At 43.2% G+C, this 26,903-nt stretch overlaps 2 protein-coding genes across 4 annotated transcripts in view; one reads left to right on the forward strand and one right to left on the reverse strand.

Moving 5' to 3' along the window:
• Nucleotides 1-26,100, reverse strand: part of MTFR1 (mitochondrial fission regulator 1) — a 37,662-nt gene extending 11,562 nt beyond the window's left edge. The window contains exons 1-4 of one of the 3 annotated variants that reach the window (XM_048840805.2): nucleotides 25,904-26,100; nucleotides 12,549-12,692; nucleotides 9,063-9,161; nucleotides 765-883 (exon numbers count right to left, since the gene is read on the reverse strand). In XM_048840805.2, coding sequence (XP_048696762.2) covers nucleotides 765-883; nucleotides 9,063-9,161; nucleotides 12,549-12,614 — 284 coding nt within the window. In that variant the 5' untranslated portion in view covers nucleotides 12,615-12,692; nucleotides 25,904-26,100. Of the gene's footprint in view, nucleotides 1-764; nucleotides 884-6,960; nucleotides 7,001-9,062; nucleotides 9,162-12,548; nucleotides 12,693-25,817; nucleotides 25,837-25,903 lie in introns of those variants that run through there. The other 2 variants (XM_048840807.2, XM_048840809.2) reach the window with 2 other exon arrangements.
• Nucleotides 26,101-26,291: 191 nt separating this feature from the next.
• ARMC1 (armadillo repeat containing 1) overlaps nucleotides 26,292-26,903 on the forward strand; it is a 50,824-nt gene continuing 50,212 nt past the window's right edge. The window contains exon 1 of the mRNA XM_075125168.1: nucleotides 26,292-26,545. The gene's annotated coding sequence lies outside the window, so the exon portion shown is untranslated. The remainder of the gene's footprint in view (nucleotides 26,546-26,903) is intronic.

Below are 26,903 nucleotides of genomic sequence, written 5' to 3' on the forward strand. Positions count from 1 at the left end.
TTAAAGTAAACAGAAACCTGGTCTACTCTAGAAAGCCTATGCCACTGAAGCCTGCACCAGCATGACTGAACCAGTGAAACCTGTAATAATACAGTGTCCACAATAGCCATCTCATTCCAGGTGTATACAGAGCACTATACCCATAAAAACCACTCCCTGCCCATTGCAGTAGTACCTGTCCTACAGCTATGCTCATGCCTGCCCATTTTCATGCTTATAAAAATTAAGTACAAAATGCAAGTGTGTGTGTGTTTTTACAAGCACAAGTGTCTCTGCTCTGCACTGCAGAGACTTAACCAGAGAGGTCAGTAGAGGCAGGTCAGATATTGTGGGACACTACCAGAAAGACCAATTGCACAAGTGTAGCTGAATCCCCATTGCTTGTTTAGCACTGCAATCCCACAGAAGCAAGATTTAGGACCAGCAGCAATAACCCCTGCTCAAAGCAAGTGCAGCAACAACAAAAACAAGAGAGCGTTGACGATGGTCCCATATCATAGAGAGCATTTGCGTGGGGACACAATAGGGATATGGGTGCCTTCAATGCTAGAATTATCTAGTGCATAGCCTGTCTTTCCTGGATCAAAGCCCCATGTCCGCTCAAGTTGTGGTTCTTCCATTCATAAACCTGACTTCAGTTTCTTCCCTCCTTGCTCCCCACAATACTGAAATGTTGCACACCTATAGTGTTAAGTACACTAGACTGCAAGTGCTACGATTTGAGGGGAACCTATGATGAAATTGAGGAGATTTAACAAACATACCTGAGCCTGGTAGAGACTTCACCTTCTTCTTGCACAATCCATCCCACATCTGCAAAAGAGGCTACCGTGTCTTCTCTGACCTGTTTAGAGTGGTTTATTTCTGTAGAGTGAGAAGTAACCTAGAATTTTCAAGACAAAAGTTATTTTTTTAAAGTTAATAAGGGATTGTTCCTTTTGAAAGCACTCTCCAAACCATTTTATAGTTGCATTTGAAGGAGTACAAGAGCTTGATACTGTATGTAGCTGTCAAGATACACACAAGATACCAGGGATCTTAGCATACTTGGCACTAAGATAGTATCCAAAGCCCACTGAAGTTAAGGACTTCCATAAGCATTGGATCAGGCCCCTTGTTTTTACTGAGATTATTTTTGCTATTTAAAAAGGTCATGACAAGTTTCCTAGGCTATACCAGCTTATTTAGCACTATAAAGCCAATGCAAGTTATTTGTTATATAGGAGATAAGCCACAAAGTACTTCACTGGCACAGGCAGGCAAAGTAGTCCAAGTCTACAAACAGTCACCACTCAATTATATTATATTAAATCAAACGTTTTAATAGTCAATTTAATAGGGTCACTAGAACTTCCTATTTTGATCAGATTTATTTAATGTCATTTATTTTGAAAGTGAAATATTTTAGGTGGCACTTGACCCTTCCCTCCTTCAAAACGGATGTGCTCTCTGCAAATGTCAGGGCTTGAAAGAAGTTAGTATTTACATGACCACTGCAGAAATTAGAAAACTGAAAAGAACTGACACAAGTGAGTTATTGAAACTTCCCCGTCCAACCATTACAAGTCTTTTCATGTGCAAGAGGGAGGGAAGAGATGGGAGGGAATGGGGACACGACACTAAGGTTTTAACGAATTGTCTGTCCCTGTGAGCCCCGTACCAAACAAACTCAAACTGCTTTTAAAATGGGATCTGTTGTATTTGTTTAAAAACTTTGCAATCATGGGGCAGACAAAGCTCCAGAGACTGGAACTGTTTGTACAACTGATTTAAACCTGCTTTCACAGGGTTTAACTAATAGATGAGAATTATTTTGGCCACCAAAACAGTCTACAGCAGCAGTTCAGACTGGCTTTAAGACCAGTTTGAAAGGCTGGAAGAGTTTCCCCAGTGAAAGCACAGCCACGTAGTTTGAACCTGTATACCCACCCCAGGTGATTACTATTACCCTCAGTACACTAGCAAACTGAAATAAAGTTGGAAGTGGTTTTCAGCAACAGTTCATCCTGACCAAACCAACAATGAAAAATGGTTTCAGTGTTATCTAGGCCAGGTAAAACCTGTTCATATTTCAGAAAGCGGGCTGGCTGTGTCTATACTTCTGAACTTCATGCCTGTAACTCACCCCACTACAGCTCCACCATTGCTAACACCAGGAGAAGCTGCAGCATAGATGGGGTGCTTTTACTACCTGCCGAAGTAGCACACCGTATCAGCTGTGGGTGAACACTTTTCACAAAGCTATCACTCTGTATCTGACTTCAGTCCTCATCCTCAAAGGAAACCTGCACAACACTTTCAAGACATGAGCCTGGGAGCTCATAAGTTTGCTATATACTAAAACTCATGGACTCAATAGAGTCACGAGATTTATGGCTTATTACAACAATCTATACTACACTAACCACCACAGCTGCCTTCCCCCTCCTTCCTTACTTCTGGGAGACTTCTGTGCCACTGCTCAATGCAGAATTTGCGCTGAATTAATGTTCTGCACAAATTTCATTTCCCCCCCCCCACAGAATTGGTGCTGCAGAGCTGCTGGCCCCCACTTGAGACCACTGGGCCCAGTAAATAAAATACAGGACACTACTGGAGGGGCAGAGGAGGGGGAGCTGGAGGGTTCTGGGCAGCTGTGGTTACCAACATATCCTGAAGGAAGGAGGTAGAGTTCAGGAAACTCTATACAAGCCCAGGATCCAGCATAAGACTGTTTCTTTCTCTGGAGCCCTGGGCTCTGGGACAAGGGAGTGTGGGTGTCTGAGCTTGGGGGGGGGGGGGGGGGAGAGACACCCTGTGGCTGGGCTCTGGGACGAGGGTGTGCTGGTGTCTGAGACCCGAAGGGTAGAGTTTTCCCCCCCAAGATGTGCCAAGCTGACACGTATGACAAACCCAGACTGAGGTGCCCAAACAAAGCATAACAGAGAAACAGGAACTGGGTTGTTGTAGAGGTTTCTTTAACTCTCTACTACTGGGGGAATCTTTTTTGTTATCTGTATTGTTACAGACATACTTATGAACAGGTATGTTGACAAATAAAATCTGCAGAATTTTGCAGTTTTTGAAATTTTTTGGCGCAGAATTCCCCCAGGGGTACATCCCTTTCCTCCCTATGACTGGAGGAGTGTTAACAGGCCACTTCACCTTGAATGTTTAGCATAAGTAAACACATCTCAAGGGATCAATCTGTCTCATCTTGTATTTAGCTGTGACACTGGGTACATTTCCCAGACCTGAAGAGCAGCTCTATATATTCTGGAAAGCTTGTCTCCCTCGCTAACAGAAGTTGGTCCAATAAAAGACATCACCTCACCCACCTTGTCTCTCTAGGGGCATGGCTACACTTGCAGATGTAGAGCGCTTTGCAGAGCACAGCATGGAAAGTGCTGCAGTCTGTCCACACTGACAGCTGATAACGCACTGGCGTGGCTACATTTGCAGCACTTGCAGCGGCATTGGGAGTGGTGCATTATGGGCAGCTATCCCAGCATGCAAGTGACTGCAACATGCTTTTCAAATGGGGGGTGGGGTGGGATGGAGTGTGACAGGGAGCGTGTTGTGTGTATGTGGGGGAAGAGAGTGGGTTTTGGGGGTGCTGAGTGTGTGTCAGCATGCTGTCTTGTAAGTTCAGACTCCCCCGCCTCTCTCTCACTCACTCAAGCAAACAGTAAATGTTTGCTTTTTCTCCGAGCTGTAAGCAGCCAGCTTCTCTGAAACGGAGCTTTGAAAGGGCACTTCTGCATTCCTACAGCCGATTTCACAACAATGACAAGAGTGGCCACTTGACTTAAGGGGATTATGGGACGTTTCCGGAGGCTGATCAGAGTGCAGTAATGCAGCACCTCGTTCACACTAGCACTGTGGCACTCCAGCGAGGGCGCAGCAACCGTTATTCCACTCGCTGAGGAGGAGTACCGGCAGCGCCATAGCCGCAGAGTCAGCGTGCTCTACATGCCTTTCCAGTGTGGACGTGGAGTGAGCTAGGGCTCCATTACTGCGCTGTAACTCGCAAGTGTAGACAAGCCCTAATATCCTGGGACCGACACAGCTACAACTCTGCATACAAACTAGCACTTACGTTATCAGTAGTACTGGAGACGCTGCACCTGTAGCTGATGATGATGGAGTTCAGTAGACAAGGCTAGTAATCCTACTTACAACTCTATTAACAGACGGGGTGAACAGGCCAAATTTGAATACGTGTTGCCGCAACCGTATGTACCAGGTTGCAATGGGTGGAGCAAGGACCTGGACCCGGACCCAGGCCCAGCCCCACGGCACAAGAACCACCGCTGAGGGCTAAGCGTTGGGAGAACTCGCTCTCCAACCCCTCCCCTGGGGCTTCTTTTCTGCACCCAGCCAGGAGCAGTGTGCTTGCCTAGGGCCCCACAACCCATCAGAGGGTCGGGATTTACCGATTGGAAACACTAGCATAGAGTACTGCATTACAACTCTCACTGCTCCATTGGAGGTGTCTTTTGATTAAAAGAACCAAAAGAAGTTATGACCAGATATGACACCTGTATTCACATTAAGGGTGATAAATAGAATATCACAATTAAAATACTTCTAGCCATTTAATCCGTGTTGTCAACACAGATTTTTCTTGTGATATTGGACACACCAGGAGCTATCACCATGACAGGATTAATAGTTAAGATTCAAATAACAGAGACAATTTGCTCTTACCTCAGGAACTGTGCTTTACAAAAGAGATTAAATTCTACAAATCACATTTACGAAGTCAAGTTACCTAAACATCAGTGGTGATTGAAAGCTGAATCCCACATATTTAGAAACAAGTTTTGCTGGTATACTGAGAGTTTTTTGTACTTGCCCCCCCCCTTTATTTTTTTAAACTCTAAGGAGGTTTGTATGAAAACAGAATCTTTGCTGCTTGTGTGCTCTCTCTCTCTCTCATTCATATATATATCTTATTTCTGACCACCTTAAGATCTCCATAATAGCTAACTGCAACATCATAGATGATTTGGATGTCTAGAAAAGAAAAAAACTGCAACATGAGCTTGCTCTCTATAATTGAAGTTTTCCAAAAAGCTTCGTATGAAGCATGAGCAAGTCTTTAAATGAAAGATTTAAAATAATGCATAATCCACCTCCAAGAATCTTTATTTTATCCTCTATTACATCAGATTTCAATACATTTTCAAGTCATATACTACTTCACCAGCCCCCTCCCCTCTGTGGCTTCCTGACTGAAGACAGCGTCTGGATCACTGCTTTAACATCATGAGCAGTGGGGAACCAGGGAGCTGACAGGCATCTCCCTGCAGGTGCTGTGATGTATGATCCAGCTAGGAGAGACAGCAAGAGGCCCACGCCAACTGATCTCTTCTCCAGGACACACTAGGTAGCAGGAGTTGAGCCAGGGAGGGCAGCATGCTGCTAGTGTCAGAGAGAAAGCACCCAGCTTTGACCAGCGGTCTCAGGTTTTTCTCCCCAGCTCTCAGCCCATCCAAGGCTAGGTCTACACTTGGAGTTAGGGTGTGATTCCCAGCTTGCGTACACATACTCACATGAGTTCTCCTCAAGCTAGTGAGCTAAATATAGTCGTGTAGCTGCAGTAGCACAGGCCGTGGCAGCACAGGCTAGCTGCCCGGAGTACAGACTCTCCTGGACCCCGAGTATGTACTTGGGGATGGCTAGCCCATGTCACTGCTGCCCATGCTACTACTTGGGGTGACTAGCCCATGTTACACTGCTATTTTTTTAGCACACTAGCTCAACGAGAGCTAGCATGAGTATGTCTACGCCAGCTGGGAATCATACTCCTCGTGCCAAGTGTAGACGTAGCCTAAGTGCATAATATGTGAACATATCTACTGGAATTACTTGAGTTCCCACCCCCCTGCTCACAGACACCTCTCAAAGCTACCTCCCCTCCCTCCCCATAGAAATTAAGTACAACTGTTCTGCTCTGGGTGTTGTCACAGCACACTCCCAACCACTTTTTGCCTTCACTCAAGGTATGGCTGAAGGCACTGGAGAAATACCATCTAAAGCTTCTGAAGCTTAGAAAGTTCTGAATAAAGACTTACTAGTCTGGAATCAACACCTTGGGATATTTTAAACAAACACTGGGAATAACTTCTCTTTGAGCAAGTTAACTACATCCACGGCCACGTTTGTTGGGTTAGTGCATTAGCCTTTCACTTGGAAAGCCTCAGATGAATACTAAGGTCAAAAAAGTTTGACAAATTCAACTTATTTCCCTAGCGGATGCTTGTCTGACAAAGGCAGACAATACAATACAACTGGGAATCATTAGTGCACAGAAAAGAGACATAGGACTAGAATGTTACAATTGAACAATAGTGGATTTAAGGGCATTGGCTGAGCTGGATGAGGAAGCTTGTGCAGCTCCTCTGTATTAAGCCTGGCCCTAACTTGTACTAGTTCCTCAACTACACTCATGAATCAGGATAGACTGAGTGAGCTAGACACTCTCACTTTTACTCTTCCATATCTCCCCTTACAGCAAGTGATTTACAGTGTCAGGTGTAGTTTATATAGTACATGCATTAAGCTGCTACATTATAGGTTACTGAATACTAAGAGCCTCGCATACAATATGGAAAGTCAACTGCATCTGCCATTACATGTTTGTTTGTTTTTAATTCCAATGAAATCCTCAGAGACCAATAGAAAGGAAAGCTACTGCAATAGCTAGCCCCTAAGACATTAAACCCTCAAATAAAACTTTAGGCTATGTCAGTCTCTATTGTTTTAAGATTGGTGGAATGAAGGCTTGCCATGTTGTAAAGCACATATGAACATGGTAGTAACAGATACATATCTCCAACTCGTTTATCAGAAGTTCATGGTTGAAATGAAGACTTGTAGAGAATATGGGTTATGGTTCTTAGCTGGAGTTAAGACACACTGATTATAGGCATGCACTAATGGCTGAAGCAAGTAATTTAAAAAAAATTAACTTACAGCAGGTTCAGTGCATGGTCCTTTCATACTATAGCTAAAGCTAGCAGGAAAGAAAAAAGGAAAAGAGATATCTATAGGAAAGTTTCAGCATAGCAACAGTCTAAAAGGAGAACAGTCAAGACAGGTGCTGAAAAGAACACTCAGAATTCCATCTTCTGAGTCAAACACACAGAAACCAGGCTTATGTATCTCTAACATGTTGGACAAGACCAAAAGACTTGTATACAGTGCTTTAAACAAACAACTTTAATGGGATTTGAAGGTTTAATTTGTTGACTAAAGCTCAGATATTTACAAGATTTCAAAGTCAGTTCACTAGAACAGCTGTGCTTCTACTTCTTCAGATCATCATCTTTCATCCACTGTATTATCACAATCAGATTTATATACTAAAAGGTAAATTTTAAACAAATTTTAAACTTAAAGTGACTTTATTCCTGAAGCAGTTTATTCTTCAAAATGTCTGGGAAATGCCAAATACTTCATTAATAATAATGCAAAGTTTAGATTGAAATATTAATATTTGATTCATATAAGAAGCAGGAAAGTCAAGTTAGGGCTCCTACAGGCACAGTGTTCTTGTAAGAAGACAATACAAGACACAGGGTTTCCTCTCATTCTACAAGAAATGAAGTTATCTGGCTAATAAATGGTAAGGAACTTAATTTCTCTTTAATAGCAGAGGGAGGTCTTCCTATCAACATCACCTATGCTATTAAAGAAAATTAGAGAAACAAATATATTTTAAGCAGTGAAAAGCCTACATTTGTTTGAATTACTAAGCCTTAAAATGGACATTTCCCAACCACGAAACTTTCTACACAAAGCCGCCTTCTCCTCTCCCCACATCTCAAAAAGACTGATGCGGTTTCTTTCTCAGCTCAAGAATTTCAGCCCCTCCAAATTATCCTATTTGGAAACTTTTCTTTGCTATCCAAAACAGAGTTTTAGAAAGCACGTGTTGCAGTTTCTGTATTTTCCATCTGTTCCAGAAAGACTTCTTGTTGCAACACAAGGAGGACAAAATAACCACCTCTTGTTTATATCATTACCATCCCCCCCACCCAACTTCCTAGTCTGTTCACATTAGGAGTGCACAATTCAGAGTGCAGCACAGAATTTGACATTCTTTCACCTACATAGTTCAAGTCTACATTTAAAGACTGAACAAATAGTGAGCTCACACTATCTTGTTTACCATGTTCACCTTCAGAGAATTTATATCATGTGCATAAGCAACATGTATTTACTTTTCACTCATTCTTAAGTGACATTGTTTGCCTTTCCATTACCCAGGTTTATAAACCCAATTTATCAGTTAAATACAGCTTTGGAAGTGATGTCTGATGATACTTATTTTTTGGCCACAGCGGAGATTGCTTTTTTACTTTTGTAGCCAAAAAAGTCTCTTGCCTTGGAAGAAAGCAGTCAAGAACGGCAAGCTGCTAAGTTTTCCTGAAGAGGTTTTTTTGTTTTGTTTTGTTTTTAAAAGAGAAACATACAATAAATTCTGTGGTGAATGCCCCCAGACAATAAAGGCATTCAGGAGATTATGAACTTGCCTCTTACATCCTTAGAAGTCAACCCAGAGGACTCTCACTTTTGTGAGGAGCTAGCATACGCTGCAGTAGCAATGTTTACCACAGCTCCACTACAGATTGGAGCAGGCCAATTGAAGTAGAGCTCTTTGAAATACTGCTTATTTTTAAAAGCAGGGACTATTTTACAGACAAAGCTCTACTAGAGCCACACAGTGCTATTTTACAAATTAACATTCTTAAAGGTTCAATGAAGCGTGTTGGAAGTGTCATGGTATAAACACCAATGTCACATTTGCTGGGGGTATCAGAGTAGAAACTGAAGAGACTAGACTTTGGCAAGACATGGTGGTGGACAGGGAGGAGGAGGGAGGAAAACTAACTTTGGTATGAACAAGGGGCCTCTTCTACTCTGCATATTTGAAGCATCCAAGACTTAACCTACACATTTTCTTTTAAATGCACCTGCAGATCAACTTTAAAGTCCTCTAACACAAAACAAACACCATAGAGAAAAATGGAAAAGTATTTTAAGAAGGTTTTTAAACTGTGGAGAATTCCTACCTGAAACTGAACTCTTGGGCACTGGATAAGAGAGAGATTAGTACCAATTTTCCTTACAATACTTCGAGATGAACCATAAGGCTTTCCTGACCAGAGCACCTGAGGGAAAAAAATCAGTGAACCGTTACAGTACTTGTTAGATCATTTACCCAATAGACAATTAAGATACAATAAAGTTATTTGCTCCATCCAGCAATATTTGTACTGTCTAATGTTTAAATGTACACATACCAAAACTACATATTCCCCTGCAGCATGGAAGACAATGGACTCAAATTCATACTGGTGACCCACACTATTTTGACAGTCATACTTTAACTTGCTTGCATCAGCACAAATAATTTAAGTATTTGCAGCATGTTCAATGCTATTCAAAGACAGTCTTCTGCCCTAAGGAATTCACATTCTATGTGACAGACCTCAAGTCACAACACATTGAGACACTCAGCACAGAGCTAACTTTTTTTTTTCTTTAAATAGATGAAGCATGTTAAGTTGGGGGAGGAAAAGGAATTTGAAGTAGGTCAAATACCTCCTTCCAAGACATGGACAAAAGCAGAGTTTAATAATTATAAAAAACCCTAATAAGTTATCCCTAGCTCTGTTTCCCAGCACATTCTCTTTCTCACCTTAGAATGAAAGCTCTTTGGGTCAGAGACTGCCTTTACTTATGTATCATACAGCACAAGGCACACTGATGCTGTTAGGATCGCTACCAACTAGCGCAGGCTGGCCAAGCAGTTATGGGATTCCTTGATAGTTTATTGTGAAAGTTTGCATGTTCTATTAAACATACTGTAATGTATGCTATGCATCTTAACACTTGAACTGTGCCCCTGCAAACACTACATACTCTTATGGACTCAATAATTACACTGTCTACCTGCTTAAGATGAAACATTAATATTGTCTTAGAATTGATATGCAGACCTGTCCAGTCTTTGTTAAATTTAGGCCAGGGATCATCGAGGTAACATAGTATAGCTATTCTTATGTCAATACCACACTAATAATGACTAAGGGTTTCAACTCAAATCAGAAAGGTCTCTAGCACACTGAGACTGGGGCTCTGGCAAACAGCATATCAGCACAAATTCAGGATTCTGAAAATAAGAAATCTGACCTCAGTATCAGAGAGAGGAATTGTTTAGGCAGTACAGTACTGAATAATGAGAGGAAGTTTATCATTTTTTCCCCTAACAGTGAAATCTAGACTACAGGCTACATAACCAGTGGAAATCACTCAAAATTGGATTTGAGAATGTACCTGAACATAGTGTATAGTGGGGAGAGGAGGAGAATCAGCAGCTGATAAGTCACCTAGCTTACTTGCTTCCTCTTAACTGCCTTAATCCCACAAATGAGAAATGTTATAAAAATCTACACCACTTGGTGTTTGGAAATTTAATTGTTACCACAAGCCTGCTATGGAAGAGAAAGGGCAGGAGGAGGGGGAAAAAAAGAAAAAGAAAAAAGAAAGAAAGAAAGAAAGAAACTGGAGCTGTTCTTTCCCATATTAAGAATATTTTTTAAAAGCTGGACCCAAAGATATAGGACAATGACTATGTCAATACAGATTGTTTGGATGATCTGAATTGGTTGTGAAGAGGATCCAGCGAGGTTACTCAGGATTTCTACGGTTGTAGATCTCAGTTTTGTGTTCAAAGAACTGGTGTCTGGTATGAATTTGTGTTCCTATTCTCTAACCTCTATTTTAGATCATCATAAGGCACTAATTAGGTCTTATGTAAACTGAGTTTTATAATTTCAGCTTGCCAGCTCTCCTGACAAAAAGGTCAATCGATCTACAATAATCTGGCAAAATATAAATTTAAATATAACACAATTGTAAATCTTCCTTTCCCACCCTCCCTGTGCATTTAAGAGGAAGAATATGTAGGAGGTCTCACAGCAGAGGACTGCACCTAAGCTGCTTCTTCTGTTCAGAGTGGCTCCCAACCGTGTCAGTAGGAAAATGGTTGCTGTGCAACTGTTTTAGTTTTGATCTGCTGCTTCTGCTGAGCAGTGAAAGAAAGGGCTACAGTGCTGCATGAGGCAGGGAGTCAAGAAGTGTACACACTCCTTTCTGCTTCCCCTCAGAGAATGCAGCTCTTCTGCTCTTGCACATAGCACAGCCTTCAAAGAGAGAAGCACAGACAACACAATTAGGATCACAATTAGTTTTGTGGTACTTTGCTGGGGGCTTGGAAATTATGGCAGGAATAAGAATATGTTATGGGCTCCTAGGAAGGAGGGAAAGAAGAGAAAGATTAGAGTGAAACAGGAAATTTTATGGGGTGTGGAGAAGAGGCAAAGGGGAAAGAACATGGTGTGGTTGGCTGGCTGATTGACGACATGTGCAAAACAAGGTCAAGAATGGTCTCTATCACCATTGCCCCTCCCTTGAGGTGGGGAAAGGTTTTGGGATAGGTGAAGCCAGAAGAGTACCACTTCTGCAGCTCTCAGACCTACTAGAATGGGAGAAAGGGGTGTTACTGAACAGACTACAAGGTATGTCTACACAGCAATAGTGAGTCTAAGCTCAGGTATACAGACTCAGGCTCATGCTACAGCACTAAAACAACAACAATCATAATCATGCAGACATTCTGGCTCAGGCTTGCACTCTGAAACGCACCCACTTTCCTGGGCTTCAGAGCCTGAACATCTACATGGCTATTTTTAGCTTCTTGGGGCTTGTCTACACTGGCACTTTACAGCGCTTCAACTTTCCCGCTCAGGGGTGTGAAAAACATCCTGCTGAGCACTGAAAGTTTCAGTGCTGTAAAGTGCCCCCCAGTGCACCAGCTATTCCCCTCATGGGGGTGGGTTTTTTTAAGAGTGCTGAGAGCTCTCCCAGCAGTACGCTGCGACTACACAAGCCACGGCAGCACTTTAACATTGCCAGTGAAGACATGACCTTAGTAAGAGCCCGAGTTTGTAGTCCAGAGCTCAGACTCATCGCTGCAGGTATTTTTTTTGCCACGTAGACATACCCGCAAAGACTTGCGAAGTACCACTGTGTTTTACAAGCATTTCAGGAACCTGAACTGGTACTAGAATAGCCAAGAGACTGTATGGGAGGTGAACATACTATTGCATCATACTAGTTTATATGGAAATTAATTCCCCCTTTGAGAAAAAACAAGTAAGTGTCCTTTCAATTTCAAAGTGTTTAGAAAACCCCTTCTTTGTGCACCCTGAATGGCAGCGTTCCACTATAAGTTATATGTTTTGTCATTAAAGCCAGCAGGAACACAACAGCCTGTTTTAGCTTTTAATATAGCAACTATGATCATATACCGAAGCATTAGGTTTCATAACCTTATGTCAATCAAGTTAAATTAATTAATGTAAGAATTATACCAACACTGCATAAAATTTAAAATGCAGTCCCATGTGCTCTCACTGTGAACTATATATTTAAGTGGATTACATTTGAAATATTTGCACTCAATAGAATTTCAATGAAACTGGAACACTTACTGATTCCATGTTTAGTCCAACTTGTGCAAAAACCATCCTAATTACACGTTTAATCCAGCAGATCATCTGGAGTGGCAAAAAGTCTTCACAAACTGGTATTTAAACCTTCCAAACCTACAGGGCTGCTGAGGTTCCATAGTCCCTCTGAAATAAAAGGCAAACATTGTAAAAAGGCTTTCTTGAAGTCCAACAAAATTACACACATTCCAACAATGATCAGTAGAAACTGACTCTGAATGCAGAATTTTTCAGCAACAGCTCTTCCCAGTACTTTCACAATAGCCACGTATTCTAAATAGGCTCTAGATTTTAAAACAAAAATATGTCACATTTAAGGCACTAAAACTGCTGTTGCAGAATGCAGTAACGGTTTCCACGGCATAATGGCTTTACTTCAGCAATAAGCAGGAGAAGGTCCTAAACATAATTATCTGATAGTAAGTGAGCAAGGGTCACTTGGAACATCTGTAAACAGCGAATGGCATTTTGGACACCATCAGCTTACAAGTAGCTTCTGTCAAATCCCTTCCCTAGTAATTGTTACAACTAAGATTACTGTAAATAGATTAGAGAAACAAGGAGTTCTCCTCACAATCTTGTTTTCTGTGTTACTCTGTGTTGTTTTAAGTTGGCTTCAAATGCCAGAGCAGCAGATGAATAAAAGTCCAACCCAAGCCTCATTCTTTTATCACAAAAGTGTTTGTGCTGCCACTCAATAACAATTAGTTACCACTATAGATTCTGGATCATTTTTGGCTTCATCTGACAATTTATATGCAGAGTCTAAGTCACTGAATCATTCTGAACAACAGGAATATTGTAGTATGAACTATATATATTGATTTGTTGGAAGCTAGTAAAATTCCTTAGCCCTGGTCTACACTGCGGGGTTCAGTCGAATTTAGCCGTGTTAGGTCGATTTTAAAATGAATGCGTCTACACAACCAATCCCATTCCGTCGACCTAAGGGGCTCTTAAATTTGACTTCTGTACTCCTCCCCAGCGAGGGGAGTAGTGCTAAAATCAACCTTGCTGGATTGAAGTTGGGGTAGTGCAGACAATTTGACGGTATTGGCCTGAGAGTGCTCCAATGTGACTGCTCTGGACAGCACTTTGAACTCCGATGCATTAGCCAGGTACACAGGAAGAGCCCCGGGAAATTTTGAATTTCATTTCCTGTTTGGTCAGTGTGGCAAGCTCAGCCGCACAGGTGACCATGCAGTCCCCCCAGAATCGCAAATGAGCTCCAGCATGGGAGACATTGGATCTGATTGCCGTATGGGGAGAAGAATCTGTGCAGGCCGAACTCCGATCAAAAAGAAGAAATGCTAATATATATGCCAAAATCGCACAGGGCATGGTGGAGAGAGGCTACAATGGGGACACACAGCAGTGCCGCGTGAAAGTTAAGGAGCTCAGGCAAGCCTACCAAAAGACAAAGGAGGTAAACGGTTGCTTTGGGTCAGAGCCCCATACATACCGCTTCTATGATCAGCTGCATGGCATTCGGGGGGGGGACCCTACCACTACCCCACCACTGTCTGCGGACACCTGCAATGGGGGAGTCTCACGCAACAGGGAGGAGGATTTTGTGGATGAGGAGGAGGAGGAGGAGGAGAATGCGCAGCAGGCAAGCGGTGAATCCATTTTCCCCAGAAGCCAGGACCTTTTCATCACCCTGGAGCCAATACCCTCTCAAGGCAGGATCCCTGATCCTGAAGCCAGAGAAGGCAGCTCTGGTGAGTGCACATTTGTAACTACAGTACAGGGCTTAAAAGCAATAGTGTTTAATGTTTGATTTGCCCTGAAGAATTAGGATGATTCGTGGCCAGTACAGCTACTGGAAAAGTCTGTTAATGTGTTTGGGGATGAAGCGGGAATCCTCCAGGGACATCTCCTGGAGGTACTCTGAAAGCCTTTGCAGAAGGTTTCTGGGGAGGGCTGCCTTATTTCGTCCTCCATGGTAGGACACTTTACCATGCCAAGCCAGTAGCAAGTAGTCTGGAATCATTGCAGCACAAAGCATGGCAGCGAATGGTCCTGGGTTTTGGTCACATTCAAGCAACATTCAGTCTATATCTTTCTGTGTTAGCCTCAGAAGAGTGATATCATTCAAGGTCACCTGGTTGAAATAGGGGAATTTTTGTAAGGGAACAGTAAAAGGACCCCATTCATGCTGGGTTGTTTGCACTTGGCTAAAAGGCATCATCCCAGGGAATAGCCACGCAGTGGGGTGGGGGAGGTGTGTGCTGCACATCCACCTGAAAACTTCAGCCCCTCCTTTTAAAATGTGAAACCCAACCGGCTTTGCTTGCTATGGGAAAGGAGGGCGCTGCAGTTTGAAACATTTCCCACATATTATGAAGGCGTAAGAAGCCAACCCCACATACCAAAAGGCTTACCATGGCTGCCTGGAAACCAAATCTGTTGCCCAGCCGTTTGTGATGTGTCACCATACCGGCAGGTGCTCAATATAAAAGGCAAAATGCGACCTTGTACCTAAAGCACATTTGCTGTCTACTGTGAATTGCTTGATTCACTGCGAAAGAGTCTCCCTTTTGTTCTCAGAAATGTATCATCTTAATTTTACTCTCCCTTTTTATCTTCCCCCAGGTGTAAATATTTCTACGCTCCCCCTATCATCTCCATCCCTGAGGTTATCACAGATTAGAAGGCGAAAAAAACGTACTCGCGATGACATGTTTTCTGAGCTCATGCAGTCCTCCCGCAGTGATAGGGCACAACTTAATATACGGAGGCATTCAGTTGCAGAGGCCAGGAAAGCATTAAGTGAGCACGAAGAGCAGAGGCAGGAGGCGATGCTAAGGCTAATGGAGGAGCAAACAGACACAATGAAGCATCTGTTGGAGCTACAGGAAAGCCCACAAGAGCACAGACACCCCTCTCCCCCCCCCGCATCCATTGTATAACCGCCTGACCTCCTCCCCAAGTTCCATATCCTCCTCAGCCAGACGTCCAAGAACACGGGCTGGGGAGGCTCCGGGCACCCAGCCACTCCAGAGGATGGCCCAAGCAACAGAAGCCTGTCATTCGAACAGTTTTGATTTGTAGTGTGGCTACAATAAACAATGTGGCCTTGTCCTTCCCCACCCCACCTCACCCGGGCTACCTTGTCAGTTATCTCACTTTTTTTTTTTTTTAATTAAGAAAGAAAGAATGCATGGTTTCAAAACAATAGTGACTTTATTTCCTTTGCCAGCTGTGATTGAAGGGGGGAGGGTGGTTGGCTTACAGGAAATTAAAATCAACAAAGTGGGTGGGTTTGCATCAAGGAAAAACACACAACTGTCACACTGCCAGTCATGAAACTGGTTTTCAAAGCCTCTCTGATGCGCAGCACACCTAGCTGTGCTCTTCTAATCGCCCTGGTGTCTGGCTGCTCAAAATTGGCCACCAGGCAATTTGCCTCAACCTCCCACCCCGCCATAAATGTCTCCCCCTTACTCTCACGGATATTATGGAGCACACAGCAAGCAGCAATAACAATGGGAATGTTGGTTGTGCTGAGGTCTAACTTGGTCAGGAAACAGTGCCAGTGACCTTTTAAATGTCCAAAGGCACTTTCTACCACCATTCTGTACTTGCTCAGCCTATAGCTGAACTGCTCCTTACTACTGTCCAGGCTGCCTGTGTACAGATTCATGAGCCATGGGAGCAAGGGGGAGGCTGGGTCCCCAAGGATAACTATTGGCATTTCAACATCCCCAACAGTAATTTTCTGGTCTGGGAAGTAAGTCCCTGCTTGCAACTGCTCAAACAGCCCTGAGTTCCTAAAGATGTGAGCATCATGCACCTTTCCTGGCCATCCCACGTTGATATCGGTGAAACGTCCCTTGTGATCCACCAGTGCTTGCAGCACCATTGAGAAGTACCCCTTATGGTTTACGTACTGGTTGGAAAGGTGGTCCGGTGCCAAGATAGGGATATGAGTTCCATCTATCACCCCACCACAGTTAGGGAACCCCATTGCAGCAAAGCCATCCAGTATGACCTGCATATTTCCCAGAGTCACTAACCTTGATAACAGAATGTCAATGACTGCACTGCCTGCTTGGATCACAGCGGTTCCCACAATAGATTTGCCCACTCCAAATTGATTCCCAACTGACCTGTAGCAGTCAGGCATTGAAAGCTTCCACAGGGCTATCGCCACTCACTTCTCAACTGTCAGGGCAGCTCTCATCTTGGTATGCCTGCCCTTCAGGGCAGGGGAAAGCAACTCACGAAGTTCAAGGAAAGTGGCCTTATGCATGCAAAAGTTTCGCAGCCACTGTGAATCATCCCATACCTGCAACGCTATGCAGTCCCACCAGTCTGTGCTTGTTCTCCGAGCCCAGAATCGGCATTCCACTGTATCAACCAGCCCCACTGCCACCATGTCGTCCCAATTGCCACAGCCTGTGCTTTCAGGAATGTCTGTGTCCATGTCCTCCTCACAATCATCCTCGTGCTGGTGTCTCTTAGCCAGGTTCTGCACATACTACAGGATAACGTGCAAGGTGTTTACAATGCTCACAAAAGCACCGGTGAGCTGGTGAGCACCAGGCTCCATGCTTGCCATAGTATGGCGTCTGCACGGGTAGCCCAGGAAAAAAGGCGCAAAGCGATTGTCTGCCGTGGCTTTCACAGAGGGAGGGAGGGGCAACTGACGACATGTACCCAAAACCACCCGCAACAATGTTTTTTGCCCCATCAGGCATTGGGAGCTTAACACAGAATTCCAATGGGCAGCAGAGACTGCGGGAACTGTGGGATAGCTACCTACAGTGCACCACTCCGTAAATCGATCCTAGACACGGTATTGACGACACACTCCGACTTAATGCGCTTAGTGGGGACATACACAATTGACTGTATAAAGTCCATTTCTAAAAATCAACTTCTATAAAGTCGACTTAATTTCGTAGTGTAGACATACCCTTAGTCACCATTAAAACAAAAAATGCTAAAGTACTGGGAAAGAAATGATATGCAGGAAATATTCTCAAGCCAGAGGATTAGAAGAGACACGAGAATGCCTGCAAGCGTAATAGTTAGGACTGCCAGTGTTTCCATTACAAACATGTTTTTTCCCCAACTGTTTACAGCTCCTATGCCAAGTTTCCATATGTAGTTATTACCAAGAACTCAGCTCTAAAGGTTTTTGTTTTTTTTTAAGGTGAGGTTAAAAAAGCTAGTTTGACTGAGTTCCTCACCACTACCATAAGTAGTGTAGATGTTTAAGATTTTTTTGCACTTGGCAAGAGATTAAGTTTGATAGAACAACTATTCTACAGCAGAGTTATTTAGAGAAGTTGACTATTTATAATTCAGGGTGTAAACCACTTCAGTTTTAAGCAATGTTTAGACCAGCGATACTCAGACCTCAGTGGTTCAGGAATCAAATTAGCACTCAATGTTACTCAAAAGAACCACAGTAGTGTGAATTCATTGTTTTATTTACTATTGTAACATTCATAATTCTCACAGCAAAATGACTGATCAAGTTTTATTTTATCAACTGCAATTGGTTAATAACATAGTAAACGCATGCTGATTAATAATTAAAATCACACAATGTTTTAATATGACATGTTACAAAGAACCATTGGAGGAGACACATTAAAGAGCCACTTGCAGCTCTCAAGCCTCAGTCTGAGTATCACTGGTTTAGATACTTAAGGCATTCTAGGGTTCAGGGCACCAATTTTACATCATTTGATTCCTTGCTGAAGGTGGTCTTGATCTGGCTCTCACAGAAGTTAATGCAAGTTGTACCATTTACATCAATAGAATCAGAACCATTAAAGCATGAAAATCTGTTTCAGATCTACTGCATGCTAACACTGAGTATCCCTCTAGAACGCTACATTAACCCAGAACAAATAGTCTTAATGTTTTTATAATCTCCAATTAAGATGTCATCTAAAAGAAAACAAAATACTCAAACAATATTTCACCTTGATGTTTTTATGAGATCCATTCATTTTCTAGAGTTATCACAACCACCCTAGACATTTGTTTTACCTATATTCTACTGCACTCTACCCTTCTTCATAAATTACAACTCTTCCACAATCTACTTATATCCCAAGAATGCAAAGATTTCATACTCAATGAAATTGCTAGACAGCAATAACAGAAATTTCTAGAACGTGTCTCACCTGTACTTTACGTAGTTGCCAAATTTGAGAAGGAGAAATTCAACATTTATTCATTTTACCAACCCTAGCAAAAACCTTCATTTGAACTACTTTAAGTAGCAGCAAGATGTTATCCTAAAGAACAAAAGTTACTTGGCACAGTTTTCTATCTTTTCTCTTGAAACTACAGACATTGATAATATTTAATGTTGGCATACTCATCAGCATGACCAAGTGACGGTCGCCTCCTAAATGTAGGTTATAGTTTGGAAATTCCTGCTGCCAAGTGCCTAAGAAATAAAAAGAATGAGGAGTACTTGTGGCACCTTAGAGACTAACAAACTTATTTGAGCATAAGCTTTTGTGGCCACTGCATGAATCCGACGAAGTAGGTTTTAGCCCACGAAAGCTTATGCTCAAATAAGTTTGTTAGTCTCTAAGGTGCCACAAGTACTCCTCATTCTTTTTGCTGATACAGACTAACACAGCTACCACTCTGAAACTTAAGAAATAAAAGTAATGCCCAAAATAGTCTATTCAACTTACCCTTCCTGAGAGAAGAAACTCAATTGACCCATTTTTGCAGACTTTGGGTGTTCATTTAAAGAGTTTCTAGCTTTTATGTTTGCAAAATAACCCTCTAAGTATTAAGTTAACAAACAAAATGATTCAGTAATTGCTGCTGCTCATAGCTTTCTCAAACAAGTGAAGAGAGACTGGTCAGTCTGACAAAGGGCATTGGCAACCTTGGGGACTGCAGATAAACTGACAAGAGTCATGTCAATTTCTCCTTTATATTTACAAAAAGAACAGGAGTACTTGTGGCACCTTAGAGACTAACAAATTTATTAGAGCATAAGCTTTCCTGAGCTACAGCTCACTTCATCTATATCTATATGTTCCATTCTATACATCCAATGAAGTGAGCTGTAGCTCACGAAAGCTTATGCTCTAATAAATTTGTTAGTCTCTAAGGTGCCACAAGTACTCCTGTTCCTTTTGTGCATACAGACTAACACGGCTACTACTCTGAAACCTGTCTTTATATTTACAGTAATTCAGAATACTGCAATGTCCCTGCTGTAAGATGCAGCACTTCATTGGTAGTTATTAATTCAGGCTGTGAAGGCTATAAGCAGCTTGTCTCAGAGAAGGAAGACTCCCAACAGAATCTGGGAGAAAAGCAGTGAAGATTAATATCCCACTCCAACTAGGTAAATTTGGAAGGAAAGAGAGGGCAACTCTCCCCCTCTTCCCCCCAACAGCAAGAAGTCCTCCTTTACAGACACCTGCTTACCCAAAAACTAACAATGTTCAGTGACCCTAATCTGGAAGGAATTCCAGACACACTTCTACTCCCCAGGGAGTGCTGTATTTCTAACATGAGCCTTGCTATGCTCTGCTTCCCCCATTTTTCACATTTGCCTGTCTTGTATACATTACCCAACATTTTTATATCAGACATTGATTTATAAATTAAGGAAATAATACTGATTATTTAATAACGAGTTAGCAGAGTAAATCTAAAAGCACTTTTCAGATTCAAAACAGAAAACAATGTACTGTGGAGAAAAGTTATAATGAAACACTCAACCAAGGCTTATAGCGCTACACAGAAATGGAGAGAAGAAAAAAAATTTAAACAGACACCACCTCGACGTAGACACATTTATGAAAAAAGTAGCTTCAAGTCCTTTATCTGTCTGAATCTCTGTCCACAGTTGTCATTTCCCACCTTTTAAAGTGAAATAGTCAAATTTTCCTTCCTAAAAATCTCCCCTTCCCACCCATTTAGGTGAAACCTATGCAGGCAAAAGAAGAAACTGACTGCATATAATCAATTTACTGTATTTGTATGAAGTGTTGTAAAATGCACAAACTTAACAAAAAGAAAAAAAAATATAAAGGAAAACCTCTCTAATCCCTTACAGAGAATGGAGGTGTTACTTGCAGGTACAAGATTAAGAGAAATATAATCTTGAAGTAGGTAGTTTCCCTTTAAAGCAGACACCTTAAAATCAGGTTTACCCACTTTATCAGGGATGCATGTCTGCAGTTGTTAATGCTGGCACATGCCCCAACATCATCTGATGAAATGGCACCTATAAAAGCGAGTATACCGAGGTCATGTCTACCTCGGGAACTGTAGCAGATTACCTAAGCTCTGTAGCTATGCCACCATAACCCCATAGTGTAGACACTGACTACAGCACCAGATGATGTTTTTCTGCTGCTGTAGAAACATCACCTCCGCGAGAGACAATAGCTAGGTCAACAGAAGAATGCTTCCACGCACTTAGCTGTGTCTACACTAGGAGTTAGGTCTGCATAGCTACGGCGCTTAGGGGGTATGGATTTTTCCACACTCATAGCACCATAGCTACATTTACCTAAATTTTAAGCATAAACCAGGCCTGAGTGTCAAAGAACAAGATTTCAGACAAAAAACCACTGCAGCAGTATACTGAAGAGCCATCAAGAATCTTTTAATGTAGGACCAGCTTGAAGACTATCCATTTCCCAAACTAGTGCAGACTAGATATTTATAAAGGGTGACATGACTAGTAAGCAAAGATTGCACAGTCACTACTAGGAGCTACTTATTTCTGAGCACCAGAGTAACAGTCTTAGTGCTTGTCTATGCTCCAGTTTCCAGAGATTCCAACAAATAAAAACAAGTGCTACAATATATTCTAAACAGTAAGATTTATATTTAAGTTTTATAAAACAGAAGCATAACAAAGTCATAGTATAGAAGAATGACAGTGTCATATCTTGCCAGCTACAAAAGAGTAATTTAAAGAAAAACCCACATGAATTTAGAGGTTTGACTACTTGTCTTCAGAAGTATCTGTTCATCACAGATCTAAACTTCGCTATCTGATGTTCATAAACAGAGGCTCCTCCTCTTGCTTTTGCACTCAAGTGCATCTGTTTTTTCAGAGACAACAGAACTACAATTCAATTTCCGCAGTTAACTACTAAGTTATAAATTACCATCACACCATGTTGTGAGATCATAAAAAACATTCCACGATCATTTTCCACTTGGAATGACTTTAGTAATTACTTTGACGTCGAAATGAACTGGACTGGAATCAAGCTACTGTAAGCCGTCATATCCTATTACGAATCTCAAGTCACCTAGCTTCCATATCTGAATTGTGATAGATGCAGTCACATGTAGTGCCTACATATGGCAAACTGAAATAAAACACTGCTATCTCCATACACGGTACCAGATGTCCTCAGACAGGAAAAATGACTGAGCCTGCAACCTCCCACTTTGAAATGCTCTTATAACATAAAAACAGCCCTAATGGGTCAGACCAAAGGTCCATCTACCCCAGTATCCTGTCTTCCGACAGTGGCCAGTGCCAGGTGCCCCTGAGGGAATGAACAGAACAGGTAATCATCAAGTGATCCATCCCGTTGCTCATTCCCAGCTTCTGGCAAACAGGGACAGGAATGATGTCCCTAGCCTATCCTAGCTAATAGCCATTGATGGACCTATCCTCCATGAATTTACCTAGTTCTTTTTTGAAACCTGTTATGGTATTACCCTTCACAACATCCTCTGGCAAGGAGTTGCACAAGGAGTTGACCGTGTGTTGTGTGAAGAAATACATCCTCTTATTTGTTTTAAACCTGCTGTCTACCAATTTCATTTGGTAACCCCTAGTTCTTGTGTTATGAGAAGAAGTAAACAACGCTTCCTTATTTACTTTCTCTATACCAGTCATGATTTTATAGACCTCAATCCTATCTCCCCTTAGCTATCTCTTTTCCAAGCTGAAAAGTCCCAGTTTTATTAATCTCTCCTCATACAGAAGCCATTCCATACCCCTAATCATTTGTTGCCCTTTTCTGAACCCTTTCCAATTCCAATATATTTTTTTGCAATGGGGCGACCACATCTGCACACCGTATTCAAGATATGGGCGTACCATGGATTTATAGAGGCAACATGATATTTTCTGTCCTATTATCTGTTTGCTTTTTTGACTGCCGCTGCATACTGAGTGGATGTTTTCAGAGAACTATCCACAATTATTCCAAGATCTTTTTGAGTGGTAACAGCTAATTTAGACCCCATCATTTTATATGTATAGGTGGGATTATGCCTTCCAATGTGCATCACTTTGCACTTATCAACATTAAATTTCATCTGCCATTTTGTTGCCCAGTCACCCAGTTTTGAGAGATCCTTTTGAGGCTCTTTGCAGTCTGCCTGGGTCTTAATTATCTTTAGTAATTTTGTATCATATGCAAATTTTGCCACCTCACTGTTTACCCCTTTTTCCAGATCATTTATGAATATGTTGAATAGGACTGGTCCCAGAACAGACCCCTAGGGGACACCACTATTTACCCCTCTCCGTTCTGAAAACTGACCATTTATACCTCCCCTTTGTTTTCTATCTTTTACCAATTCATGAGAGCACCTTCCCTCTTACCCCATGGCAGTTTACTCTGCATAAGAGCCTTTGGTGAGGGACCTTGTCAGAGGCTTTCTGAAAATTTAAGTACACTATATCCACTGGATCCCCTTGGTCCACTTGCTTGTTGACCCCCTCGAAGAATTCTAGTAGTGAGGCATCATTTCCCTTTACAAAAACCATGTTGACTCTTCCTCAACAAATTATGTTCATCTATCTGTCTGACAATATTGTTCTTTATTATAGTTTCAGCCAGTTTGCCCGATACTGAAGTCAGGTTTACAGGCCTGTAATTGCAGTGATCACCTCTGGAGCCATTTTTAAAAATTGGCGTCCCATTAGCTATTGTCCAGTCATCTGGTACAGAAGCTGATTTAAATGATAGGTTACAGGCTACAGTTAGTAGTTTCGCAATTTTACATTTGAGTTCTTTCAGAACTCTGGGGTGAATACCATCTGGTCCTGGTGACTTATTGCTGTTTAATTTATCAATTTGTTCCAAAACCTCCTCTAATGATACCTCAATCTGGAACAGTTCCTCAGATCTGTCACCTAAAAAGAATGACTCAGGTTTGGGAATCTCCCTCACATCCTCAGCCTGTGAAGACCAATGCAAAGAATTCATTTAGTTTCTCCGCAATGGCCTTATTGTCCTTGAGTGATCCTTTAGCACCTCAATTGTCCAGTAGGGTCAATGGACGTTTAGTAGGCTTCCTGCCTCTGATGAACTTACTTTCTGAGTCTTTGGCTAACTCTTCCTCAAATTCTTTTTTGGCCTTCCTAACTGCATTTTTACACTTCATTTGCCAGTGTTTATGCTCCTTTCTAGTTTCCTCACTAGGATTTAGCTTCACTTTTTAAGGATGCCTTTTTGCCTCTCACTGCTTCTTTTACTTTATTGTTTAGCCACGGTGGCTCTTTTTTGGTTCTCTTACTATGTTTTTTTAATTTGGGGTATACATTTAAGTTAATCCTCTATTATGGTGTCTTTAAAAAGTTTCCATGCAGCTTGCAGAGATTTCACTTTTGGCACTGTACCCTTTAATTTCTGTTTAACTAGTGTAGTTCTCCTTTCTGAAATTAAATACTACAGTGTTGGGCCACTGTGGTGTTTTTCCTGTCACAGGGATATAATATATAACTTATTATTATGGTCACTATTACCAAGTGGTCCAGCTATATTCACCTCTTGGACCAGCTCCTGTGCTCCACTTAGGACTAAATCAAGAATTGCCTCTCCTCTGGTGGGTTCCAGGACCAGCTGCTCCAAGAAACAGTCATTTAAGGTATCAAGAAACTTTATCTCTGCATTCCGTCCTGAGGTGACATGTATCCAGTCACCATGCGGATAACTGAAATCCCACATTATTATTATTATTATTGAGTTTTTTATTTTTAATAGCCTCTCTAATCTCCCTGAGCATTTTGCAGTCACTATCATCATCCCTACTGCTATATTCTTATTATTAGAGCATGGAATGTCTAATGGTACAGTTTGATTCATTTACGATTTTTAATTCATTTGATTCTATGCTTTCTTTCACATATCTCCCTTCCTCCCTTCAAAGCCCTCCTTAGAACTTGTGGATGTTAACTCAAGGTTTGTTTGATTTTTTTTTAATATTAACAGTTACCTACAATCTTGTACTTGTATCTGATTTAGACTGCAAAATCTCTGGCAGCGACCACATCACCCCGCTCTGCCTACACAGCGACACAGATCTCTCTGTCAACACTCACGAGATCAGCAAAGTGGGAAGGAAAAGATCTGTAACGCTAGTAAGTGAAGAAGCAATAGGAATTTAGTAAGCCAATTGGTGTGTATGCCTGTACTAAACACTGTTCATCCAGGATCACCTTTAGGTCCCATTCATCCTAAGGCTGGAGCTGTAATAGCAACAGCCATGCTTGAAGCAGGGGCTCCCTGGAGCTGCATATAAAGTTGGTTTCTACTGTGCCGTCGGGACCAGCTGATCAGAAAGGCCATCAGAAAGCTGTTCAGAAAGGCATTCCACTGAATGCATCCGATGAAGCGAGCTGTAGCTCACTAAAGCTTATGCTCAAATAAATTAGTTAGTCGCTAAGGTGCCACAAGTACTCCTGTTCTTTTTGCGAATACAGACTAACACGGCTGCTACTCTGAAACCAATCATCAGGCAGGCTCCCTCCAGTGAGCTGACGGAGGCTACACGTGGCTGTTACTAGCACCGATGGCTCTGCTACGGCTCACACAGGGTCGCACTATGGGAGGGCGGGAACCACAGACGCTCCCAGAGCTAATAGTCACCGGTAAGGGCGGGGTCCCCTGTAAGTGCCGTCACCCAGGGAGCGCGCCTCGGCCAACGGAAGTGGGGGACCCCCGCGCACATCCTCCGAGGGCCCCTCCGACTCGCAGTTTACCCTTCCCGTGTTTCGCCCGCCCGGGCGGGCGGGTCCTTCAGGGCAGGAGGTAGGGACCCCGGCTCCCCCCCGCTGCCCAGCAGGAGGGAGAGTCTGTGGGGAGGGGATCGGTACGTCAGACCGAGCTCTGAACCGAACTGCCCGCCCTCGCCCCAGGACGCGGCTCTACCGCGTCCCCACCACCTCCGTGGCTCCGGGCCCTGATGCCCCGCGGCGGTTTCCAGCGAAGGCGCCGCGCCCCCCGGACCCCATCAGGCTCCCGGCCCCAACAGCGTGCGCGGACTCACGGGAGAGGGAGCCCCACACGGGCCCCGAGAGGTCCCGGCACTGCCGGCCGCCTGGCAGCGCCCAACGCAACCCCGCCCAGACTCACCCGCTGCCCCGCCAGGGCCTCCGCGCTCACTCGCCGGTCACCGGCTCTTCGGCTCCGGAGGCTCAGGCTCCGCTTGGAGCTCAGCCCTCTCCGCACAGCCAATCGCGAGCTGCTCGGGACTGACCAATCGCCGCCGCGCCTGCGAGAGGCGGGACCTAACCTACAGCTCATTCGCGGGCCAGAGCGCCGCGACCGCAACGGCAGCCGCCGGGCTCCGGTCTGGGAGTGACAAGTTGCCGCTTTCCCCGCCCAGGGGCCGGGCCACCCGCCCACGCCCGTGATTGAAGGGCGCCTGCCAAGAGTCAATCCCGTGACGTCGCCTCCTGGGCGGCCCAGCAAGCCCTGATTGGCCGTTCAGCGTGCGCGCGCGGGCCTGGGATCCTGCGCGCAGTGGTGACATGCTGCTGGCCCCGGTGGAAGAGTCAAGGACAAAACCCGATAGGGGGGTGACACCCCCCCCCAGCTCCCTGCGTGCACCTGGACCTTGTTCCCTGCGTGATCCTGTCTCCGCCTGTCCGACCAGCTGCGCTCTGGGACTGGTTCTCCCTTCCCTGGATGGTGCTGCGGTTTGGTCTCCTCCAGCGCTGGGTGCTGTTGTGTTTGGGTTTCCAGCACGGCACAAGAATTATTATTTTTTAAAAAGTTAGTGAATGGTTTATTTTAAACCCATAAAATATTTCTCTTTGTGTTACTATTATTTTAACAAAAGACCAATGTGGGGCTAAAATTAATCCCTCGCTTTTACTATTCATGGTTTTGGTGCACAGAAAAGCAAAGCATTTTGTCCACTCTGCACTTGTATGGCTCATTGGCCTGGTGTGACACTGGGTTTGTACCACAGGAAGCCTGGTTGAGCTCATCATTTTTTCTGAATACTATTGAATACATCCCTGCTGGGGATGTATCCATTAAAGCATTCCTGAAGAATGAAGTTCTTACTTTTAGTTGGTGAGAAAGGGCATGTATGTTTGTTATAAAGGCGGCTAATAGCATCTATATG

The sequence above is a fragment of the Caretta caretta genome, chromosome 2 (assembly GCF_965140235.1).
Source record: "Caretta caretta isolate rCarCar2 chromosome 2, rCarCar1.hap1, whole genome shotgun sequence".
NCBI lineage: Eukaryota > Metazoa > Chordata > Testudines > Cheloniidae > Caretta > Caretta caretta.